The sequence below is a fragment of the Lepidochelys kempii genome, chromosome 8 (assembly GCF_965140285.1).
Source record: "Lepidochelys kempii isolate rLepKem1 chromosome 8, rLepKem1.hap1, whole genome shotgun sequence".
NCBI classification, from domain to species: domain Eukaryota; kingdom Metazoa; phylum Chordata; order Testudines; family Cheloniidae; genus Lepidochelys; species Lepidochelys kempii.
In genome coordinates, this window is record NC_136387.1 from 666,275 (window position 1) to 690,391 (window position 24,117).

The window sequence follows — 24,117 nt, forward strand, 5'->3', positions numbered from 1 at the left end:
GGAGACTTTCTGCCCAGCCAGAGCTAGAGGTGACCCTCTGAGCCCTTAACTCCCTCCTGAACCCAGAGCTTTCCCCTCTATCCAACCCAGACCGGCGTATCCCACCACCCCACCCCACCATCACCTGTCCCATGATGGTTATGCATTCCTCAGGGTGGAGCTAAGCACTTCGCCCCTTGAGCTCTCCTCCCCCACGTGCCCCAACCCAGGGAGGGAACCCCGCCCTCTCACAGCAACTACCCCCAGTGCCAGTTCAGATGCGCAGAAAAAACCTTTTGAGTTTGCCATGAAGCGACAGGTCCGTCCTGTTCCCTGGGGCTGCTCCCTCATGCTCCTGCAGGGGATTGCAGGAGGGCAGCAGATCCCTGCTTTAGGGGGTATTACCAGGGGCCAGTCCAGCTTGTGGGGGCCTAGCCCATGGGCTGAGCCTTGTAGTCCCACCCCCACCCCCACCATGTGCAGCCCCCCACTCTGAGCAGAACATGGCCCTTCTCTAAGAGCTGATATCAGGCCCTGAGCTAAGTGGGCTTTTCCACCAAAGCAGAGCCTGGCAGGAGGGTGGGCAGGCCCCATAGCTGGTCCAAGACCTCCAGCTGCAAGGTTGCTGTTGCATTCAGCATTGTGTGATGCACCCAGCAGGACACTGTCATGCCTGGCCTGATTGCTGCATGGAAGGACGGAGTGAAACCCTCCTGCGGGCTGGAAGAGCTAGCTTTGCTTCCTCCCCCCATCTCATAACAATGAAAACAGGTTGGGGGTGAGAGGTTTAGACCCAGCAGAAGAAGCCACCTTCTGTGGCACTGAGCCTCCAGAGGCTGCAGGAGTGGAGCCCAGCAGTCCTGGCTCTACAAGCCATGGGCCTGGCAGTTATAGGGCTGCAGGTCCTTGGGCTAGCAGAACCCAGCCTATGGAGCAGCTGCTGTTGGCTGCAGCTGGAGGGGCTGGCCAACCTCTTGGTCCAAGAAGGAGGCTCAGTTCAGAGATTCCAAGGTCAGGAGGGACCTTAGTGATCGTCTAGTCCACCCTACTGTATAGCACGGGCCAGAGACCTATCCCCAAACCATTCCTGGAGCAGAGCTGTTAGAAAAACATCCAACTGGGATTTAAAAATGGTCAGTGGTGGAGAGTCCCCCAGGGCCCCGGAGAAGTTGTTCCTGTGGTTAATTACACACAAACACCCCCCTCTGGTCCTTCTCTAACCAGAAACATCCACTAGCCTGTGCTGTTCCCTGGGGTAGGCATCTCAGAACCTTGCCCCCTGCAGTACAGGAAGCCCCGTCTCTAGATGCTGGGGAGGAGCCCTGGGCTGGATTCTTGCACAGACACCATCCATAGTTTCACTGGCTTTAATGCCACCACTGCTGTGCATTAGCAGCCGTTACATTCCAGGGGAACACACAGTACAGGATTTCCTAACCAGAGCTGGGAGAGGGCAGGGCCCAGGCTCGGTCCCTTCAGGGCCCGGGGGCACTAGAGGCCCAGGCACCAGATACTCACTCAAGTCCCATGGAGAAGGCTGGGGTATGGTCTGTACTGTGGGAAGTGGCAGTGGCATGGCTGTGCTCTGGGGGATGCAGCAGGTGAGCAGTGACATGCTCACTAGCTGGGGTTCAGCAGAAACATGACCTTACGCCACAGAAAGCAGGGGTGGGCAGCAGGCCCTAGAAGCCGCATGAAGGGGAATGGGAAGTTCTGGGCAGTATTGTAGCCAATACGTCCCGTTCTCTGCTGAAATCCCAGCCCGTGTTAATGGGGTTCTGGGCCCCAGGGCCCCACTGCATCAACCAAACCTTTCTTGTGAGCCTCCTGCGTGACTGCCTGATGGCTGCAGTTCCAGTGTGCCTGCCAGGGAGCTGGGGCACTGTCAGACACTCACAGCCCAGTTTCCATCTCTGCTTCCTCTTGGAATCACAGAGCAGTAGGGGAGCGAGGAGCAGGGATGGTGCCCGCCTGAGGCTGGCATATGGGCACTGGTATGGAAAGCAAGGCGTGGCTAGGTGCATCGACCTCACATGGTCCTGATGCGTCTTTATTGTCCCCTTGGAGTACGGAGGCGGCTCTGCCATGGCCAGCGCAAGGAGGGAGCGGCCTTCCTGCCGTGATGCCAGCACCTGTGCTGGGGGCCGCAGTGTCTTGGTCTCAGTTCTCCCCTCCCAGCTGTACTGACCGAGGAGCTGGGCTGGCTCCTCAGCCCTCTTCCAGCCTGTCGCCTCCATGCCCCAGCCCTCGCGCTCAGCTGCTGCAGTGAACCTGCCCTGCACCGAATGGCCCCGCTGCGGTCCCTGAGTATCTCAGCACAGCAGGCATGACTGGAGCCTCAGGCAGGCTGCTCAGCTGAATGTGCACCAGGGGGTCTTGCTGGCATCACAGTCCAGCAGGATATTGAGGACAGTGCAGGGAGCTCCAGCCACACTCAGCGCCGTCCGGGACTCGATCTGATACCTCACATTGTTCAGCCCCCCATCCCGATCCACCTTGAACTGCTCCTGAGGAAGACAACACGGCATTCAGTTCACACACAGCAGAAAGGACAGTGCATAGAGCCAGCAGGGACAGGGCTAGAGCAACAAGCTGGGCTGGCTCAGACCCATGCAGCCGCATGCAGGTCACAAAGAGACACCATTTCCCTGGGTGCCCCTTCTCCCCTCCCCTCCAGTGCAGAGGTCAGAAGGGCCCCTGCCCCGCCCCAAGGGAGCAGCTCACACCTGCTTCTGGGTAGCAATGCGCTTCTGATCTCGCTTCCTCCAGGTTGGGTCATGCAGGTGCTGGAAGGTCTTGTATCCAGTCTTTATTCCCGAGGGGCGGAAAAGCTGGGGGGGAGAGCAGAGCATGCATTAGTCACTGGAGCCCCTGCCCTAAGCCAGGTGCCCAGGCCCAAAGCTTCCTGCACCCCATCACCTCCTCCCCTGGGCTCAGCAGGACCTGCGGGAGGCTAGGCAGAGGGGCCAGCAGGGAGCTAGGCTGTCCTCTCCCTGGCACTGGCAAAGATCCTGGTGGCCATGCCTGGGGAACAGGGTGTTTTCTCTGGCCAGGAGCCTGGAGAGGATCCCTACCTGGAGGCCAGCTCCTTTGATCCGGCGATAGAACTCATCATCCTCTCGCCCCCAGCCCCAGAAGCGGTTGGACATCCCATTGCACTGAAATGAGAGTGTGTCACAGGGGTAGAAGCTTGTGATGTCCCCCTCCCTCAGCATCTGCCTGATGCACAAACCCAGCCTAACCTCTGCAGCCAGGCAGGAGAGCAGCCCCATGGGGGAGAGCCACGGCCAGAGCACAGGGAACCACAGACAGAGCCCAACCAGCTCAGCCCATGAGCCCCCATTCCTAACACACCCTGTAGCTCCCTCCCTTTCATGTCGCCCCTTTCATATTTCCAGGGTGGAGAAAAGTGATCCGTGAACAAGCAATCCTCCCCCAAACAGACGAGGACGTCACCCCACTGTGCGCCAGGACTTACCATCTCATAGTGCTGCTTGGTGAGCAGGAGGATGCCGCCCACGTAGGTTTTGTAGTGGTACAGTGGGTGCAGCTCTGGGGATGCCACATGGAAGGGCCCTGCCTCCGGGAAGCCGTAGTCCAGCGCCTCGTTGCGGGGCAGGAGGTCGACGTCATGCATGGCAATGTAATCAGTGTCATTGCCGCTCTCCAGGAAGCCGACGTTGATCAGAGATGCTCTGTTAAACCTGCTCAAGACACCAGGAAAATCTTGTCCCAGCACCAGGAGCATCAGGCCTTCCGTAGACGCAGCAGCAGCAGGACGCTCAGTCATCCTCCAGACAGGCTTAGTCACCGTTACATCATTACCCAGCCCACCCTATGCACCAGCAGTCTCTCCTGGCTTCACAGCTGGGATCTCAGGCCCCAGGTGCTGCAACTCAACACTGAAACTACACCCATGCAGGGGGGTCAGTAGCACCTGGCCACTATGGCTAGTAAGGGGCTAAAGCAACTAACAGTCAGTGCCTGTTCTAAGGGAAGCCCTTTGGGAAAGTGGGCTGGAGACTGGAGAGATGTTCAGCAAGGAGATGACATGTAAGAGACAAAGCATTGGTGTGGCTGGCATGTTGTAAGGGCCACCTGGAGGACAGGCAAAGCCAACATGGTGTGGCCAGCAGGGAGGGGCTAAACACTGGTACCACCATCCAGGTAAAGTGGGCTCTTGGAAGGGATGACCCAGATGGGTGGGCATACGGGGGAGTATTAAGGCTGTTCTGAGGACACTAGCGAATATTGCATCTTGTAGCTTTCCCCTGGCCCTCAGAGCTCCAGCCTCACAGCGCTCATAGTCAGGAAGAAAGTCTAGAAGCCTACAGTTAAATCTTCCTCTCCTGCTCAGGTCTGGCCCTGGGAAAGGAGGATGGAGAAGGAAATTAACCCTTTACCTTTCTACAGGCTCTTCCACACAGACTATCATAACCCTTCACCGTCTACAAAACTGGGCCCACCTCCAGGCTCAGAGTAGCTGAAATTCCAGCTGCTCACACCCCAGCTCTCCCCAGTCCCCACATGCTCAGACCAGCAAAGAGAAAAGAAATGGTCCTCACTAAGCCCTGAAGATCAAAATTCCCCCATCCGAGGAGAGTGTGATCCCCATTTTATAGCTGAGAAATCTGGGATATGGGTGCAAAGTGAGTTGCTCGGGGTCACAGAGCGAGTCTAGAACCCTCCGTAGTACAAACAATGCCCTGGGGAAGGGGCTGCTCCAAGCCTGGTACCTTGGGCCTCCAAAGTGCTCTGGCAGCACAGGGATAGAACCTGGGGCAGAGCTTAGCTCCGTGGGTGGCAAAGGACCATACCTGTAATGATCCACCTGGTTGAGCACGAAGATGTGGTGGCGGATCCTCTTCCTGCTGAGGAAGTGATGCATGTGGGGCACGAAAGCCAACAGCTCCTCGAAGCGTTCCCGGAATGGGATCAGCAGCGCCAGGCGGTGGGGGCCCCACGACAGGTCCTCAGCCCATGGGGCCCGGGACTCCGGGGGGCAGGGCTTCAGGGGGTCGGGGGCAGCTGCCCCGCGGCCCCGACGGGCCACGTCGCCCGAGCAGCTGAGCTGCAGCCACAGCAGTGAGGCAAAGCCCAGAAGTAGCGTGACAAAGAAGAGCTGGAAGACGGAGCACTTCTGTGGCAGGAGGGCCAGCAGCCGGTGGGACCTGGGGCAAGGGGGAGTCAGGGCCCCGGCCCAGAGTGCGCTGCCCCCCGCCGCTCTCAGACCTCCTCCCAGCCCCCCAGAGTCCGACCCGTCCTACTCCTCCACCCACAGACCCCCCCCGCCGCCCTGTCCCGCTCTCCTCAACCCCCTCCCTGCCCCGATCCCCCCCCACAGACCCCATCCCGCTCTCCCTGCCCCAATCCCCCCAACCCCCCACAGACCCCATCCTGCTCTCCCCAACCCCCTCCCTGCCCCCCCCAGACCCCGTCCCGCTCTCCTGAACCCCCTCCCTGCCCCGATCCCCCCCACAGACCCCCTCCCTGCCCCCCCACGCAGACCCCGTCCCGCTCTCCCCAACCCCCTCCCTGCCCCGATCCCCCCCACAGGCCCCGTCCCTGCCCCCCCATGCAGACCCCGTCCCGCTCTCCCCAACCCCCTCCCTGCCCCCCCCGACCCCGTCCCGCTCTCCCCAACCCCCTCCCTGCCCCCCCCAGACCCCGTCCCGCTCTCCCCAACCCCCTCCCTGCGCCGATCCCCCCCACAGGCCCCGTCCCGGTCTCCCTGCCCCGATCCCCTCCCTACCCCCCCACCGACCCCGCCCCGCTCTCCCCCACCCCCTCCCTGCCCCCCAGAGACCCCGCCCCGCTCTCACCCGGCTCCCTCCCGGCCATACACCGCCGGCTTCCTGCGGGACGGGAACATGCTCCCGGGCGGCGCCTCCCGGCTCCCTCCCCCGGGCCCGGGGCTGCCCGGACACGCTGGCTCAGGCACCAGGTCCGGCGCCGAGCGGGGTCCCCCGGCAACACGGCCCGGCCCCGCCGTTCCGCCTCCAGGGGGCTCCAGGCGGCGCGACCTGCCGCCACGTCAGCGGCCCGGGCCGGGCGTGCCCCGGGAGGGCCACGTGCCGTTACAGGAACCCGAGAGAAGGGCTGCCCGCCGCCACCCCCCACACGGGGCGGCTTGCCAGGCCCGAGCAGAAAGACTTCCCTCTCCCTTTTCCACCGAGCAGGCTCAGAAAGCAAGAAGCTGGGGACACACACAAGCCCGTCCTCAGAGCGCTCTTTATTAAGAATCCATGATACAAGACAAAGTACTCAAAAGTCAGTAAGCAAGTGACCCAACACCCCCTTTGCCTCCCCGCTGTACAGAGAAAGGATGCACCAACCCGTCTACTTCACTGCTGCACACGCACCAGGCTGGGACCAGGGATGCCCTGCAGCCCCTGGAAGGGGAGAGCTGGCTGCAGCGCTGCGGAACAGGAAGCTGAGTATGACCCCTCACCATTCCCCTAGGAGCAGCAGAGAATGGTGCTAAGGAGCACACTTACACCACCTAGAAAAGGAATGACTGCTGAAGGGGGAAGATAGGACAGCTTTGCCTTGTGTGCCCAGATCCCTGCTAGCAAAATAGGAAAACAAATACTACACTAAAATACGCAGCCATCCCTGCACAGAAACTTGTGGGGTTCTAATCCCACAGTCCTCCTATTCCACAGTGATCAGCACCTTGGAAATACACAACGCTGTTGCCTCAGCCCCAAGGCAGCTAGTTCCAACCCCTGTACAGTCCCTTCACATTACGCATTTTACACAGATTAATACACACTCAGTGCTGGGACAGACCAGGAGCCTCAGGGTGGCGTGGTAGTGCAGAGCCCCCCGTGCCATCACAATCAGTTCTGTCCTCTCTGGGGTGATCCAATGGCACCATAGAGCAGCCAGTTCAGGACACAGTCATGCAGATTTCAGCACCTGGCTGAAGGTTCTGTGTACAAGGGAGCTTTTGCTCAAACTTCTGCCTCCCTTTATACCAGCTTCTTGGCTGGAAGAAAATACTTGTGGTTCTAGTCGAAGGGATGAGGATTCCAGCCTTCTTGGAAAGGGGAGCACAGCTCATTGTAGGGGGTGAGCCTTGGGACAGGAGGAAATCCACAGGCAGACAGACAGACAGACTCCACCTACATTCCCAGAGAGTTCAAATGCCACTCAGAGGAAGGAAGGCCCAGACTTCCTGGAGAAGGTTAGTGTACCTCAGAGGAATCCATGCAGGATAAACACTCTACCCCTTATTCCCAGGAAAGACGGTCCAGTAGTTAGGGTGCTAGCCTGAGACTTGGATTCAAGTTCCTGCTCTGCCAGAAACTTTATGCAGAACCTGAGGCAAGTAACTTAGTCTGTGGGGCTCAGTTCCCATCTGTAACATGACAATAGCAGCCATGCCTGCCTCCCAGGGGTGCTGAGGATAAATGTATTAAAGACTCTGAGGCTCTCAGATAGTACACCAATGAGGCCACGTAAGCACCACAGATTGAATGCAAGTGACTGAATCGCCATAACAAACCAATACAAGGAAATCCCACCCAAACTAGAAGTGAGGGAAGTGGTGGAGGCAGGTGACACTTAGCCCAGTCAGCTGGACAGTTGGGGGAAGGTGGGCGTGACCAGTCCAAGCTGCTGAAACTCAGATATTTGGCTCTGTTAAGAGAGGGCTGTTTGCTTATGCTGTGTGCCCTCTTTATACCAGTTTCTTGGCTTCAAAGAAACTCTTGAGGTGCCTCATCTGCCATACACCAATGGCAACGAGAATGAGGGTCTGGACAATGGACCACCAGAGAACCCGCTGGTTGGTGCTCTCACTGGTCTGGCGGAACCGCTCCTCTCGCCACTGCAGCAAGGAAACAACAACAGGTCAGAGAATCAGAGATCCTCCCAGGCCCCAGAGGTCAGTGGCTTCTCATGGCCCTCAGAACTCTCTAATAGTCACTGTCCAGCTGGGTAGGCCCCCCTCCCAGGAACCTCCTTCCCCAACCATTAACACAGCCCCCGCTGCATCTCCCATGTAGAGCGCTGGGCTGGCCCAGCTGTTTCAGGTTCCTCACCCGCTGGTAGTTCTGCTCCTTCTGGATTTGCTCCACCTGTTCAATGACCTGCCGCACCCGGAGCTGCAGCTCACTCAGCTTGTCCTTGGCAGCAATCTCAGCATAGTCATTTGCATGTTCCCCCACCTGGATATCCAGATGTACTCTCTGCAGCAAGACAAGAGAACACAATCAGGCGTTCTGCCCCAGCACAATGCTACATGGACTGGGCCACCCCTCCCCTCTCTGTCCCGCATGGGCCCCCCTTACCAGCATACCCCCTGCAAAGAGGGAGAATTTGGTGGAGTTAGAATGCAGGCAGATCTGATGCTCTCCAGGAGTGTGCGAGGTGAAGGTGAATCTGCCCTCAGAGCCGTACTGCCTCGACAAGATGACCTGGAAGAGAAGGACAGGGCAGTAATGGCAGGCTCCAGAGTACAACCAATCCAGGAGAATTTGAATGCAGTACGTCTGTGGGTCTGACAGCAGGGTGCATCAAGCTTTCTGGCAGAACACTTGGTACTACAGCTAAAGGGTCTGTCTGCCCAAAGCAAATTGTTTAGTGGTGAGATCTAGGTAGCAAGGCAGATTTACAGGGGCTAGAGACCGTCTTTAAATCCCCTGTGCTATCTGCCCAGGTGACAGTTAAAGCATCATATCGGGCCAAGAGCACAGGGCCAGATCAGCATTTCAGTTAGTTGCTCTCCTGAGATTCCATTCTACTGAACCTTAGAATCTGTTCATTAGCAATTTCAAAACAAGCGGGGCTCCAACCAAATGCACTGGGGAGGAGGAAATGGGAACTGCCAGATAAGGAAGGTTGGTCCTAGATGGAGCTCTATGTTCAGGACCAGACCATCAACAAGTCTACGATCTTAGATCATGGAGTTTAACTAGACTGGGCAGGGATGGTGGCCCTAGCCTCTGTTTACCAGAAGCTGGGAAATGGGCGACAGGGGATGGATCACTTGATGATTACCTGTTCTGTTCATTCCCTCTGAAGGACCTGGTATTGGCCACTGTCGGAAGACAGGATACTGGGCTAGATGGACCTTTGGTCTGACCCAGTATGGCTGTTCTTATGACTGGAAGTGAGTGGGCACTATGTACCACAGGGGTCAGCAGTCACTGCACTGATTAGAGCAGCTGACTCTGCAGAGAAGCAGCTAAAAACGAGATTTTTCTAATTTCATAGTTCAAACTGAAAAGGCGTACTTGTGGCACCTTAGAGACTAATCAATTTATTTGAGCATAAGCTTTCGTGAGCTACAGCTCACTTCATCAGATGCATAAAGTGGAAAATACAGTGAGGAGATTTATATACACACAGACCATGAAAAAATGGGTGTTTATCATACACATTGTAAGGAGAGTGATCACTTAAGATGAGCTATTACCAGCAGGAGAGTGGGGTGGGGGGAGAGAAAACCTTTTGAAGTGATAATCAAGGTGGGCCATTTGCAGCACATTTCCAGGAGTTAACAAGAACATCGGAGGAACAGTGGGGGGAGGGAGGGAGAGGGGTGAACAAGGGGAAATAGTTTTACTTTGTATAATGACTCAACCACTCCCAGTCTCTATTCAAGCCTAAAGTTAATTTTATGAATGTTGTAATTCTTGACATCTGATGTGTGTCCATTTATTCTTTTACGTAGAGACTGTCCAGTTTGATGAATGTACGTGGCAGAGGGGCATTGCTGGCACATGATGGCATATATCACATTGGTAGATGTGCAGGTGAACGATCCTCTGATAGTGTGGCTGATGTGATTAGGCCCTATGATGGTGTCCCCTGAATAGATATGTGGGCACAGTTAGGAACGGGCTTTGTTGCAAGGATAGGTTCCTGGGTTAGTGGTTCTGTTGTGTGGTATGTGGTTACTGGTGAGTAATCGCTTCAGGTTGGGGGGCTGTCTGTAGGCAAGGACTGGCCTGTCTCCCAAGATCTGTGAGAGTGATGGGTCATCTTTCAGGATAGGTTGTAGATCCTCGATAATACGTTGGAGATGTTTTAGTTGGGGGCTGAAGGTGATGGCTAGTGGCGTTCTGTTATTTTCTTTGTTGGGCCTGTCCTGTAGTAGGTGACTTCTGGGTACTTTTCTGGCTCTGTCAATCTGTTTCTTCACTTCAGCAGGTGGGTATTGTAGTTGTAAGAATGCTTGATAGAGATCTTGTAGGTGTTTGTCTCTGCCTGAGAGGTTGGAGCAAATGCGGTTGTATCGTAGAGCTTGGCTGTAGACAATGGATCGTGTGGTGTGGTCTGGGTGAAAGCTGGAGGCATGTAGGTAGGAATAGCGGTCAGGAGGTTTCCGGTATAGGGTGGTGTTTATGTGACCATTGCTTATTAGCACTGTATGTCCAGGAAGTGGATCTCTTGTGTGGACTGGTCCAGGCTGAGGCTGATGATGGGATGGAAATTGTTGAAATCATGGTGGAATTCCTCAAGGGCTTCTTTTCTAGATTCAACATCATGTTGCTAAAAACCTCTCAGAACCAGACAGCAATAGAAAATCACGCAGATAGACCTAAAACCACAGCTTGCCCACGTGCCGCAAAGACAGCCAAGGCAGAATCACTAGTATCTATGGTGATTTCAAACCAGGGAAATGTCGTGTCTCGAGTCAACAGGATACATGGACAAAGCCTTAATGGTCTGGGTGTGGCACCTGTCCAGGGAGGTTCTGGAATCTCCATCACTGAAGATTTTTAAGAGCAGGTTACACAAACACCTGTCGGGGTGGTCTAGAATAATACGAAGTCCTGCCAGGAATGCAGGGGACTGGTCTAGATGACCTCTCAAAGTCCTTTCCACTCCTATGGTTGCTCTGTTTCATAGAATCAAAAGTTAGAGCCTAGGTAAGACAATTCAGTGGAACTGCAAGCAGATGCAGAAGGGGTGCCCTTCACCATGGGCACTGGCTCTGGGCTGCTCAGTCCCATTACCGTGATGCTGTAGCTTTTGGGCCCCATGGGATGGGTAGGAGAGCATATTCAGGTTGGGGAACCAGAGCACCTATTCTGATCCTGGGCTGAAAGTACCACCAGTATGTTCTCTCCCCAACCCAGGTACCTTATCATCAGGGTCCTTCACCTCCACGAACATGCCAAGCCCAGGTGTGGCAGGCATGTAATCCTCCCGTTGCTTATCATATAGCTGGGTACGGTAATTCCCTGCAGGGGAAGGCAACACTAGGAGAACCACCCTGGTCAAACACATAGCCCCCAGCACCATGCCCATGTACCCGCCCCTCCCCCTGAACTTTCCTCCTATTCCCCACTACAGAGTCCCCAGTAGTCTCCCCGCAGCACTTATCTCCATACCCCCTGCCCCCGCGGCACCTAACCCCATGCTGTCCCCTCCCTCCTCCGCCCCCCTCCCCGGCACCTAACCCCATGCTGTCCCTCTCCCGCCATGGCACCTCCCCCCCATGCTGTCCCTCCCCCGCCATGGCACCTCCCCCCTCCCCCCCAGCACCTAACCCCATGCTGTCCCTCCCCCGCCATGGCACCTCCCCCCCCCCGGCACCTCCCCCCATGCTGTCCCTCCCCCGCCATGGCACCTACCCCCTCCCCCCCCCGCCAAGGCACCTAACCCCATGCTGTCCCTCCCCCGCCATGGCACCTAACCCCCCCCCCGCACCTAACCACATGCTGTCCCTCCCCCCCCCGCCAAGGCACCTTCCCCCTCCCCCCCCGCACCTAACCCCATGCTGTCCCTCCCCCGCCATGGCACCTAACCCCCCCCCCGCACCTAACCACATGCTGTCCCTCCCCCCCCCCGCCAAGGCACCTAACCCCTCCCCCCCCGGCACCTAACCCCATGCTGTCCCTCCCCCGCCATGTCACCTCCCCCCCCCGCACCTAACCACATGCTGTCCCCTCCCCCCCCGCCAAGGCACCTAACCCCCCCCCGCACCTAACCACATGCTGTCCCTCCCCCGCCATGGCACCTACCCCCTCCCCCCCCGCCATGGCACCTAACCCCCCCCCCCGCACCTAACCACATGCTGTCCCTCCCCCCCCCGCCAAGGCACCTAACCCCATGCTGTCCCTCCCCCGCCATGGCACCTCCCCCCTCCCCCCCCGCCAAGGCACCTAACCCCATGCTGTCCCCCCCCCGCTCGCCCCGGCGGTGCGCCCCCCGCACCTATCACCATGGTCTCGTCCGGGATCTCCTCAATGAAGCAGCGGCGCTCCGTCTCGCCCAGGTGGAAGTAGAGGCCGAAACCGCGGGACACGGCGCCAGCGAGCAGCAGCAGGCCCAGGCCCACCAGTCCGCCGGGAGCCGCCATCTTGCCCGCCGAACGCCACGTCAGGCCGCGCGCAGCTCACGGGACGGGACTACAACTCCCGGCGGCCCCTGCGCACTCAGCGCCGCGTCCCGCCGAACGCCACGTCAGGCCGCGCGCAGCTCACGGGACGGGACTACAACTCCCGGCGGCCCCGCGCGGCGCGAGCCCGGCAACAGGCCTGGCGGGGCCCCCGGCCAGGCTCGGCTGGCAGCGGACTTTCACCCCCCTCCCGGGCCGCTCTGGGGGCGGCACCGGCCAGCACGGCACGAGCCAAGGGCAGGCCGGAGCCGCGGGGGGCGGGGGAGAACCCGCCCCGCAGACACGCGCTGTGCCCCACCCTCGGAGCCGGGGCAGGGCTGGGCTCGCTCACCCCTGCCTGCTTGTTCGACACACGCTGCCTTGGAGGAGCTAAGGCAGAAACAAGATACCAGAACGCCGTTATTTCTCCAAAAACAGCTTTTTAGAAACCAGAGTTTTGTACAATCCCCCATAGAAAAGATCCCGGCCGGGGCCGGGGCCGGGCCAGCTCCTTCACTAGTAAAAACGCTTGTTCCGCTCCTGCCGCCTCTGGAAGACCACGGCCCCCACCACCGCACACACAATGATGCCCAGCAGGGCGCAGAGCAGCAGCAGGAACACCTTCCAGCCAGTCAGGGGCCCACTTCGGAAATTCCCTGTCGGGTCATCCACGTTGTCTGTGGACAGGAAAGAACAAGGCTTAGAGCAGAGAGATTCACCTCCACCAAGTCTCCTATTCCACCTTGAGCTTGGGATCTCCCATAGTTAACGAACGGGCTAATGCTGATCTGCCAAATCCCCCTCCCAAGAGGGTGGCTTTTGGACAAGTCAATGTCACATGTCTACCGTTACTGTGTTAAGAGCAGGCAGGGAGATCCCATTGCGCAGGCTGGGGTAGAAAAATCCCTGTACACCCCCAAGCTGTATGTGAGAAATGCCCTCCCACCAGGGATGCTATGCAGTGTTGGATCTCACACTGCTTGTGGCCGAGGGCCCAGCATTGGTCTATTTAGGTCAGCGCTCAGCAGGCCTGAAGGAATGACACAGGAAGCATCTATCATGGGTCTCCAGAGCCCAGAAGATTCACCTTTTGGTGACTTAAGGAGGCTGACACTGGGCTCAATCTTTGTCCAGTCGATGTTCTCTTCCTCTGGTGGATGCTGTACCATCAGCTGAAATAGCTTCATTGAGATGATGTCATGATTGTCTAGGAAACAAGCATCAATTAGATGATGGCACAGCCCTTTCTGAACTGCATGCCCTCAAAGAGACATGAAAAGATTCCTCTCGTGCTCTGCCATGTCCTGGTCTCCCTCAGGCCCACCCTCCCTGACTCAGAGACCTGGCTTCCACTGGGGAGGCTTTCCCCCACTGCCTAACCAAAGAGCCTGCTCTCTTTCCAAGGCTGCTTGTCTCCTCTCCTGCACAGTTAAGAACTCCAAGTGCTCAGCCTGCTGCAAGAAAGCACTGGAAAGCCATTCCACCCACAGCACCATGCCCCAGAGCTGGCTTGGGCTGAGAACATATTCCAGTTCAAAAGGTGCTCTCACCAGACAGGTCCCCTGTGCCAGCAGAAGCCCCAAAGAAGTAGCCAGTGGGCAGTCGGACTCCTGCAATGTCAATGCAGTTCTTCCACTCATTCTTGTCCTCCACATCAGTCATCACCTGCCAGGAAAAGGCAATGTCAGTTCAGGGCGTAGAACCAAGGGCGTCAGAGCCTTCTGAAGCCAGAAGCAGGAGTGGGGCCAGGGAGCCCACCTCACCTCCCACCCAGGGCCAAAAGCAGCCCCCTGCCCTGGCTCCATGTCCGGCCCATCGTAAGCGTCAGTGGGGGGTTTGTATTGGCTCCTCACAGCCACCTGTGTGGCTCTCCCTGACCCAGCTCCAGCAGGGACCTTAGAGCTGCAGCCCAGCCATAAAGGCAGCGCAGGCAGTTGTGGGGAGGCATGGCACGGATCCTCCACCTGCCGGTGGTGTCAGGTGTCCACCGACAGCAGCCCCTGGCCTGTGTCCCGGCCCCCCAGGGCAGACAGAAGGTCCAGGCTGCAGCTCCCCTCAGCGGCCTGTGCGGCTCTTAGCATGGCCGGGCTGTGGCTCTGAGGCCTGCCCCACCCAGCCAGGTCAGGGGGAGACATGAGCAGCTGTGGTGAGCCGGCCCAGAGTCATGGACCATCTACTTCCAGTGGGCTGGGAGCCCGGGGGACAGGCCAAGAGCTGCTGTCAGCCCCCCACCCCATGCAGGCAGGTGGAGGGTCCACATGCATGGCTCCCACAACTGCCCGGGCTCCCCTCCCCGGCTGGACTCCACAGTAGCCTGGTGGTGGGTCCTGGGGGAGGGGGTTGGGAAGAGGAGGGGAAGGGGGTGGGTCTGCCCCAGCAAAAGTCTACTTTGAAAAAGTGGGAGAGCCTTGGCCCCTTCTGTTCTAGCACCACAGTGCAGAGCCCTGCCCAGCCCAGCCTCACCCTCTCTAGAGCCACAGTGGCAAGAGGGCAGGTTGGCTGATCCAGGTGTTGGGAGGACAGCCCTTTCTCAGCATATCACCCCTTGGCCTTGGCAGTGCTGCCATTCCCACCACTATCCTTCCCAGCACAAACTCAACTGCACGGCTCAGAGAGCCTACAACAGGCATGAAGCTCAGCGCCATCTCCGAACACATCTCACCGTCAGCCGGCCCCTGGAGTAACGAACTGCCAGGAAAGTGTCATGGTTCTGATTTCGAAGATCAGCCGTGCAGCCAGCTAGCTCTGTCCAGCGCCCATCCTTACTGTGATCATAGGCCAGGGAGCCGTTATTCACCATGGCAGAGATGTATGGGAACACACGCTGTAGGTGCGGAGAAGGAGAACATTACTCTAAGCCTTCTACAGGCCAGGAGAGATCTGCATTTGGGACAGATGTGTCCCACAAGCCTGAGCCTCCACCTAACAGGGCCCGTGTGCATACCCCATAGGACTAGGCACCTAACTGGGGCACAGACCTACCATCCCCTATGGCACTGAAGCTATGGCTTTGCCTAAAGGGGCCTAATGAAGAAGAGCAGTAAATAAGTCAAAGGTTCTTTTCTAGGTTGACGTCAGGATGTATTTTGTTGAGGGAAACAGATACAGAGAGATCCTTCTAACCAGTCCTTAGGCCATTCATTTCCCAAGTGTCTCAGTTGGAGCACACAAAATGATCAGACGAGCACAGAATTAGGAAGGCTCCAAGCAAGGGAGCAGTTCTTTCTGCCTGCCCATCCTGAGCACAGACAAGGACCTGCTCCATCAGGTTTGTAGTGAGAAATAAACATCCCTCCTAGCATTTTCCTCCTCCCTAACATGCTTCTGACCCCTTCGATACAGGATGGGCCACCTCAGATCTTGATTATTTTTATTACTTGGATTCCAGTAGCACCTAGGAGACCAGGATCACACTGTACTAGACACTGTACAAGCACAGTTCCAAAGAGTTTACAACTGAAGTATAAAACAAGAGACATCAGATGGTCATAGACAAATGTGGAAGTACAAGCAAACAAGACAATACTGGTTGGCATAAAAGGCAGCGGTCTCTGCACACTAGTGGCTTAACCATTGTCAAGCTTTTTTTTTTGCAGTCATCACAGAAAAGGAGAGCCTTTGGGAGAATACTGAAGGAGCTTTGCGTATGCTCAGGAAAAGCTCCTCCCAAATATGAGGGGCAGCATGGGAGAAAGCACAAAGGTGTTCATTTGAAAATGTAGACAAACGAGCAGTGGAAGTGGGCATCATGAATCACTCAGATGCGAGCATCCAAAGATCATTAGTGGAGGACAGGTAGTGGGGAGAGGGCCTTGAAAGTGAAGAGCCTTGAAAGTGAAGACAAGGGCCTTGAAAGTGAAGACAAGCAGCTTGTGTTTGATGAGACAGAGAAGATGGAGCCAGTGGATCTTGTTAGATGACAGTTACCATGGCAGCCAGAAGATGTAACAAGACTTGCACACACATGGGAGAAAGGAGGAGAATCAACAACAAAGATACACCCCCTGTTGAGCACGTTTTGGATGGCTTTCTGCCAAGCTGAGCTGTGGTCTTAAGAGTTAGTACAGGAACGATTAGACAAAAGTTTTCCTTTTACTATTCTTTTCCATCGTGTGTGTTTGCAACCAAGGGCAGGACTAATCTGGCAGGATTAACCTATGATCTAACAATGGACATTTACTAAATCATCATAAGGGCTGAAAGCTCCCTAAGAAACCTGGACGAAGTGGGGGAACTCAGGGCAGATTTTCTTTGATCTGCAATTTTAAGTTTTTCCTTTATGTATTTAGTAAGTGGCGCGAGGGTCGTGTTTCTTCCTTGCATCTCTCCCCTAGGTCAGCAGGAATCAGAGACCCTGAAAATAGGTTCTTTCTAGCTAGGAAATCTGGCGTGTGCTAGTGACTCAACATGTCCTTACCCTCCCCTTTTTCCTACTACATACATCTCTTCCTTTCCCTTCCACTGCAGGAAGTACAGTCAGGCTAGCCACAGCCCCTTGCCCCCACAACAGGTGATGTGCTAAGACCACATAGCAAGAAAAGACACCTCCTTGGTGCTAGTCACAATGAGCCCTGTCCATGCTGCCAGGAGCCCGAGACCTCCCCAGGCTTCCTGTCACCACTTACCTCTGTTGCTTCATCATTGGGGTATGTGTCCAGGAAAATGGCCAAGCCATGGAAATTATCCTTGCTACCAAAGACAGGGCCTAGAGAAGCAAAGCAGCACAAGGTTAATAGTGCTCTGACAAAGGGGCTACGCAGATCTTCAAATCACACCTACCCCTCATGATACACAAGGCAGATTTACTTTTCCAACTCAACAAGAGATGGAGGAGAAAGGGCACTAAGGACCCTCCAACTCTGCATTGCAGTGACCAGTCTCTGGTGAACGTCTCACCCCATTGTTAGCCAACGTGTGTTATACACATTACTTTTACCACTATCTATGAAGTGCATGTTATGAATACTCTGTGTATAAGTGTTGGCTATTTATGCCAACTGACTTGTACTATTTTTCCCAACAATGCTGTTCACTCTTATTCACTGGTATATTGCACAATACCTTTGAACAGGACAACTCAGCATTTGACTTAAGTGGATAGGAATATTGTCAAAGGCAAAATCCATTAATATTCTGCCTTGGTATGAGCTGGGCAGCTAACTTCATGGATCAATACCTGGAATGTTAATGTCCAAAACAAAGATAAAATAAAGGTACAGAACAATAAGTTCAGGAACTGGTACAAATTGGTGGGTTGAATCTTAGGTATCTCATAAAATGCTTTGTTACTTGTCAGCAACTGTTCTCTACGTAGAAGTGGTTTTGGGGGCGTATCCCTGAAGCGCACATTCTGTGTAAGGTGAACATGCTACAAGACAAGAATTGCTTCCCAAAAGGAGGGAAATGTTTACTTTTCGTACTGTAATGCTTGGTCTTTAGAAAATAAATTTGGTTAAGTTTATTATTTGGGCTCTTGAACATTTTTAAGAGCAATCAGCAAGTGTAGTCAAACATTTGGCTACGCTTTTAATGAACAGACTAAGGCAGCTATCAAATCCGCCAGCTGGGTTTTATGAAATGCTCCCACACAGAAAAATCACATCTTTCAAGCTGCTTCTACCCAAGCAACGTGAATAAGTAGTCTTTAATTCATTGTTACAAATAACTTCTATAGAGAAAAGCGCTATTGGAGATCTTAGGTGCTAGAGACTAGTAAGACTGATACCAACAAGAAGCAGCGAAAGCCACGTGTTATACAACAGGGACAAACCAGCCCAGCTTTTGTCAGGGTAAGTCATGAAGTGAGGCATGGCTCAGAGCTCAGAACCCTAGCTTGCCATAGACAGCAAATAGAGGCGAATCTTGACACACACTTTGGAGTTAGGTTTCAGAGTGGTAGCCGTGTTTGTCTGTACCAGCAAAAACAATGGAGGAGTCCTTGTGGCACCTCAGAGACTAACAAAATTATTTGGGCATAAGCTTTCGTGGGCTAGAACCCACTTAATCGGATGCATGGAGTGGAAGATACAGGAGCAGGTATAAATACATGAAAGGACAGGAGTTCCCTTACCAAGTGTGAGGTCAGTCTAACGACAAGTTACTTAACAGCAGGATACCAAGAGAAGAAAAATAACTTTTGAAGTGGTAATGAGAGTGGCCCATTTCAGACAGTTGACAAGAAGGTATGAGTAACAGTAGGGGGAAATTAGTATTGGGGAAAATTAGGTTTAGGTTTGGTAATGACTCAACCACTCCCAGTCTTTATTCAGGCCTAATCTGATGGTGTCCAGTTTGCAGATGAATTCCAGTTTTGCAGTTTCACATTGGAGTCTGTTTTGGAAGTTTTTCTGTTGAAGAATTGCCTCTTTTAGGTCTGTTATTGAGTGACCAGAGAGTGCTCCTAATGCTTTTTGAATGTTGCGATTCCTGATGTCAGATGTGTGTCCATTTATTCTTTTGTGTAGAGACTGTCCAGTTTGGCCAATGTACATGGCAGAGGGGCATTGCTGGCACATGATGGCATATATTACATTGGTAGGTGTGCAGGTGAATGAGCCTCTTATGGTGTGGCTGATGTGATTAGGTCCTATGATGGTGTCCCCTGAATAGATGTGTACAGAGTTGGCAATGGCTTTGTTGCAAGGATAGGTTCCTGGGTTAGTGTTTTTGTTGTGTGGTTGCTGGTGAGTATTTGCTTCAGGTTGGGGGCTTGTCTCCCAAGATCTGTGAGAGTGAGGGATTGTCCTTCGGGATAGGTTGTAGATCTTTGATGATGCTCTGGAGAGGTTTTAGTTCGGGGCTGAAGGTGACTGCTAGTTACTTTCTTTGTTGGCCCTGTCCTGGAGTAGATGACTTCTGGATATTCTTCTGGCTCTGTCAATCTGTTTCTTCACTTCAGCAGGTGGGGTATTATAGTTTTAAGAACACTTGATAGAGATATTGTAGGTGTTTGTCTCTGTCTGAGGGGTTGGAGCAAATGTGGTTGTATCTTAGAGCTTGGATGTAGACAATGGATCGTGTGATGTGGTCTGGATGAAAGCTGGAGGCATGTAGGTAAGTATACCAGTCAGTAGGTTTCCGGTATAGGGTGGTGTTTACGTGGCCATCACTTATTAGCACTGTAGTGTCCAGGAAGTGGATCTCTTGTGTGGACTGGTCCAGGCTGAGGTTGATGGTGGGATGGAAATTGTTGAAATCATGGTGGAATTCCTCAAGGGCTTCTTTTTCATGGGTCCAGATGATGAAGATGTCATCAATATAGTGTAAGCAGAGTAGGGACATTAGGGGACGAGAGCTGAGGAAGCGTTGTTTTAAGTCAGCCATAAAAATGTTGGCATACTATGGGGCCATGCGGGTACCCATAGCAGTGCTGCTGACTTGAAGTTATACATTGTCCCCAAATGTGAAATAGTTGTAGGTGAGGACAAAGTCAAAGTTCAGCCACCAGGTTTGCCGTGACATTATCAGGGATACTGTTCCTGACGGCTTGTAGTCCATCTTTGTGTGGAATGCTGGTGTAGAGGGCTTCTACATCCATAGTGGCCAGGATGGCATTTTCTGGAAGATCACCAATGGACTGTAGTTTCCTCAGGAAGTCAGTGGTGTCTTGAAGATAGCTAGGAGTGCTGGTAGCGCAGGGTCTGAGGAGAGAGTCTACATAGCCAGACAATCCTGCTGTCAGGGTGCCAATGCCCAAGATGATGGGGCGTCCAGGATTTCCAGGTTTATGGATCTTGGGTAGCAGATAGAATACCCCTGATTGTGGTTCTAGGGATGTGTCTGTGCAGATTTGTTCCTGTGCTTTTTCAGGGAGTTTCTTGAGCAAATGGTGGAGTTTCTTTTGGTAATCCTCAGTGGGATCAGAGGGCAATGGCCAGTAGACTGTGGTGTTAGAGAGCTGCCTAGTAGCCTCTTGTTCATATTCCGACCTATTCATGATGACAACAGCACCTCCTTTGTCAGCCTTTTTGATTATGAAGTCAGAGTTGTTCCTGAGGCTGTGGATGGCGTTGTGCTCTGCACAGCTGAGGTTATGGGGCAAGTGATGCTGCTTTTCCACAATTTCAGCCCGTGCACGTCGGTGAAAGCACTCTATGTGGAAGTCCAGTCTGTTTTCTCGACCTTCAGGAGGAGTCCACGCAGAATCCTTCTTTTTGTAGTGTTGGTGGGAAGGTTTCTGTGGATTAGTGTGCTGTTCAGAGGTGTGCTGGAAATATTCCTTGAGTCAGAGATGCCGAAAGTAGGATTCCAGGTCACCGCAGAACTGGATCATGTATCTGTATCTGAAATGGGCCACTCCCATTACCACTTCAAAAGTTATTTTTCCTCCCTTGGTATCCTGCTGCTAAGTGAATTGTCTCATTAGACTGACCCCTCATTTGGTAAGGAAACTCCTGTCCTTTCACGTATTTATACCTGCTCCTGTATCTTCCACTCCATTCATCTGAAGAATTGGGTTCTAGCCCACGAATGCTTATGCCCAGATAATTTTGTTAGTCTCTAAGGTGCCACAAGGACTCCTCGTTGTTTTTACTTTGGAGTTAGCTTCCCAGACCTGAGGAAGGGCTGTGTGTAGCTTGAAAGCTTATCTCTCTCACCAACAGCAGTTGGTCCAATACAAGATATTGCCTCACCCACCTTGTCTCTCAGACTTTGGACAGAGATACTCAGCAGAGTGGACTGGCAACCCCCACTCTTTGCACCCTAGAAGGAGACTCAAAAGGGAGCACCTCAGTGCTCTGTGGCACACTAGTTACATTTCCCCTTCCTGAGCCGCTGCTGGCAATTACTGAAAGGATGAAATGTAGAATCCATTATGACAGGAAACTTGACCACCCCGCCCCCACAGTGGGAGAGACACCTCTCCCTCTAGGAGTGCATGCACCATCCCCGACTATGTACCTGGCATGAGGCGCTCCTGGGTGTACCACAGGGCAAAGCCATCCCCGTGTAGGTTCTTCTTGCCTGCTCCATGGATCTTAAAGTGGACATGGAGCTCCCAGTCCTTGAGGAAGCAGGGCTGTGAGAAGGAATCACACTCAGTACCATGGATAGCATTTCATGGACACCTCCCCCACCCATGGGGACTCCCAGACAGAACTTCTTAGCCATTGCACCCTCTCTTTCCTTTCAAGGACATCAGCTATAGCCCCCACAGAAGCTGCAGCGTTCACCCTCATTCAGGGCTTGGAACTCCAGCTCCCGAGTTACCCAGATGGAATCCCCTCCATCTCAAGGCTGCACTCACCACACGGTTCCAGATGGAACCCTCTTTGCTGCGTTCATCAGGAGTCAGGCGGACATACTGGCTGGTGAGCATTGTGCTCCCCTGGAAGTCCCAGAGGGGCATTGAACTGGAACCAACCCCTAGAGCAGAGAGAACGGGTACAACAGAGATCACAAGCTAAGCCGAGAGGGAAGGGCTGCAACGGCTCTGGGAGCCGCAGAGAATGACTGTGCTGGGGGCAGGCCAAGCTGGACAAACGCCAGAGAAAGGCCTGTGGGGACTCAATGGGAAGGTGGGGCCAGCGAGCCTCCCAACGTCTCTGCCCTGCTCCCGGAGAAGGAGAAGCAGCCGAAGTGGGGCGGGGCCTGTCGGAGCAGGGCGTCCCCAGCCCCACAGGCCCCTGCCCCTCACCCTGGTAGGGAAGAAGCGACCGGGGCAGGACGGGGCCTGTCGGAGCGGGGCGTCCCCAGCCCCGCTCCCCCCAGGCCCCTGCCCCTCACCCTGGTAGGGAAGAAGCGGCCGGAGCGGGGCCTGTCGGAGCGGGGCGTCCCCAGCCCCGCTCCCCCCAGGCCCCTGCCCCTCACCCTGGTAGGGAAGAAGCGGCCGGAGCGGGGCCTGTCGGAGCGGGGCGTCCCCAGCCCCGCTCCCCCCAGGCCCCTGCCCCTCACCCTGGTAGGGAAGAAGCGGCCGGAGCGAGGCAGGGCCTGTCGGAGCAGGGCGTCCCCAGCACCGCTCCCCCCAGGCCCCTGCCCCTCACCCTGGTAGGGAAGAAGCGGCCGGAGCGGGGCGGGGCCTGTCGGAGCAGGGCGTCCCCAGCCCCGCTCCCCCCAGGCCCCTGCCCCTCACCCTGGTAGGGAAGAAGCGGCCGGAGCGGGGCCTGTCAGAGCAGGGCGTCCCCAGCACCGCTCCCCCCAGGCCCCTGCCCCTCACCCTGGTAGGGAAGAAGCGGCCGGAGCGGGGCCTGTCGGAGCGGGGCGTCCCCAGCCCCGCTCCCCCCAGGCCCCTGCCCCTCACCCTGGTAGGGAAGAAGCGAGCGGGGCGGGGCCTGTCGGAGCGGGGCGTCCCCAGCCCCGCTCCCCCCAGGCCCCTGCCCCTCACCCTGGTAGGGAAGAAGCGGCCGGAGCGGGGCCTGTCGGAGCGGGGCGTCCCCAGCCCCGCTCCCCCCAGGCCCCTGCCCCTCACCCTGGTAGGGAAGAAGCGGCCGGAGCGGGGCGGGGCCTGTCGGAGCAGGGCGTCCCCAGCCCCGCTCCCCCCAGGCCCCTGCCCCTCACCCTGGTAGGGAAGAAGCGGCCGGAGCGGGGCCTGTCGGAGCGGGGCGTCCCCAGCCCCGCTCCCCCCAGGCCCCTGCCCCTCACCCTGGTAGGGAAGAAGCGGCCGGAGCGGGGCCTGTCGGAGCGGGGCGTCCCCAGCCCCGCTCCCCCCAGGCCCCTGCCCCTCACCCTGGTAGGGAAGAAGCAGCCGGAGCGGGGCGGGGCCTGTCGGAGCAGGGCGTCCCCAGCCCCGCTCCCCCCAGGCCCCTGCCCCTCACCCTGGTAGGGAAGAAGCGGCCGGAGCGGGGCGGGGCCTGTCGGAGCAGGGCGTCCCCAGCCCCGCTCGCCCCAGGCCCCTGCCCCTCACCCTGGTAGGGAAGAAGCGGCCGGAGCGGGGCGGGGCCTGTCGGAGCAGGGCGTCCCCAGCCCCGCTCCCCCCAGGCCTCTGCCCCTCACCCTGGTAGGGAAGAAGCGGCCGGAGCGGGGCGGGGCCTGTCGGAGCGGGGCGTCCCCAGCCCCGCTCCCCCAGGCCCCTGCCCCTCACCCTGGTAGGGAAGAAGCGAGCGGGGCGGGGCCTGTCGGAGCGGGGCGTCCCCAGCCCTGCTCGCCCCAGGCCCCTGCCCCTCACCCTGGTAGGGCTTGGTCAGCGAGTGCTCCCGCTTCAGGTGCTCGTTGTTCCCGTCGGTGAGCTCGGCGGCCCCGCGCCGCAGCCCGGGCGCCAGCAGCAGCAGCGCCCCGCACAAGAGGCCGCGCACGGGGCAGCCTCGGCCCCACCGCCCGCGGCGCGCGCAGCCGCCTCCGCCCGGACCCGCCGCCATCCCGCTCTCCCTGCTTCCGGCCGGAACCGGAACGCACCAGCCGCCCCGGAAACTCCCAGCAAAGGCTGCGCCAGCCCTCCAATTAGAGCCCGGCCGGCCGGGGCTTCCGGGGGAGACCCCGCCCCCACGCAGCGCAGCTAGCGCGAGAGCTCCAAGTCACGCGCGGTATCCATGGCAGCCGAGAGGCGGGGCTAACGAGGCTCATACCGCTCCCAGCATGCACTTGGGACGGTGGGGCGTGAATAGCTTCTCCAGCAGGCTCTCGCCGGGGGACTACAACTCCCGGCATGCACTTGGGCTGGGCCTGTGGGGCCGCGGCGCCCCTGGCCTGTGGTTTGTCTGCGTCTCTGCGGCGTCGGCTCGGCTCCCGCGCCATTGACCCCGCCCCTCCCCACGGACCGCGCGTGACCCCCGCCCCTCCCCACGGACCGCGCGCCGCGCGTGACCCCGCCCCTCCCCCGGCAGCGCCCCGCCCCGCCCCGCCCGGGTCCCCGCGCGCAATGACTC

The 24,117-nt window shown here is 56.5% G+C and overlaps 3 protein-coding genes across 3 annotated transcripts; all 3 read right to left on the reverse strand.

Annotated features, from left to right (window-relative positions):
• Positions 1 to 1,332: 1,332 nt before the first annotated feature.
• On the reverse strand, positions 1,333 to 5,956 carry B4GALT7 (beta-1,4-galactosyltransferase 7). The gene is made up of 6 exons (XM_073355059.2): positions 5,802 to 5,956; positions 4,797 to 5,150; positions 3,458 to 3,683; positions 3,054 to 3,137; positions 2,706 to 2,810; positions 1,333 to 2,486 (listed from the first exon to the last, which is right to left on the reverse strand). The coding sequence occupies exons 1-6, from the start codon at positions 5,849 to 5,851 to the stop codon at positions 2,331 to 2,333; spliced, it is 975 nt and encodes a 324-aa protein (XP_073211160.2). The 5' UTR covers positions 5,852 to 5,956; the 3' UTR covers positions 1,333 to 2,330.
• A 236-nt stretch (positions 5,957 to 6,192) lies between these two features.
• TMED9 (transmembrane p24 trafficking protein 9) lies at positions 6,193 to 12,644 on the reverse strand. Its single transcript, XM_073355061.2, has 5 exons — positions 12,154 to 12,644; positions 11,077 to 11,177; positions 8,277 to 8,402; positions 8,028 to 8,174; positions 6,193 to 7,813 (listed from the first exon to the last, which is right to left on the reverse strand). The coding sequence occupies exons 1-5, from the start codon at positions 12,296 to 12,298 to the stop codon at positions 7,664 to 7,666; spliced, it is 669 nt and encodes a 222-aa protein (XP_073211162.2). The 5' UTR covers positions 12,299 to 12,644; the 3' UTR covers positions 6,193 to 7,663.
• A 92-nt stretch (positions 12,645 to 12,736) lies between these two features.
• LMAN2 (lectin, mannose binding 2) lies at positions 12,737 to 23,644 on the reverse strand. Its single transcript, XM_073355060.2, has 8 exons — positions 23,421 to 23,644; positions 21,564 to 21,682; positions 21,218 to 21,335; positions 16,942 to 17,021; positions 14,979 to 15,140; positions 13,867 to 13,981; positions 13,404 to 13,523; positions 12,737 to 12,993 (listed from the first exon to the last, which is right to left on the reverse strand). Exons 1-8 carry the CDS (start codon positions 23,608 to 23,610, stop codon positions 12,833 to 12,835), a joined length of 1,065 nt encoding a protein of 354 aa, XP_073211161.1. The 5' UTR covers positions 23,611 to 23,644; the 3' UTR covers positions 12,737 to 12,832.
• Positions 23,645 to 24,117: the final 473 nt, after the last annotated feature.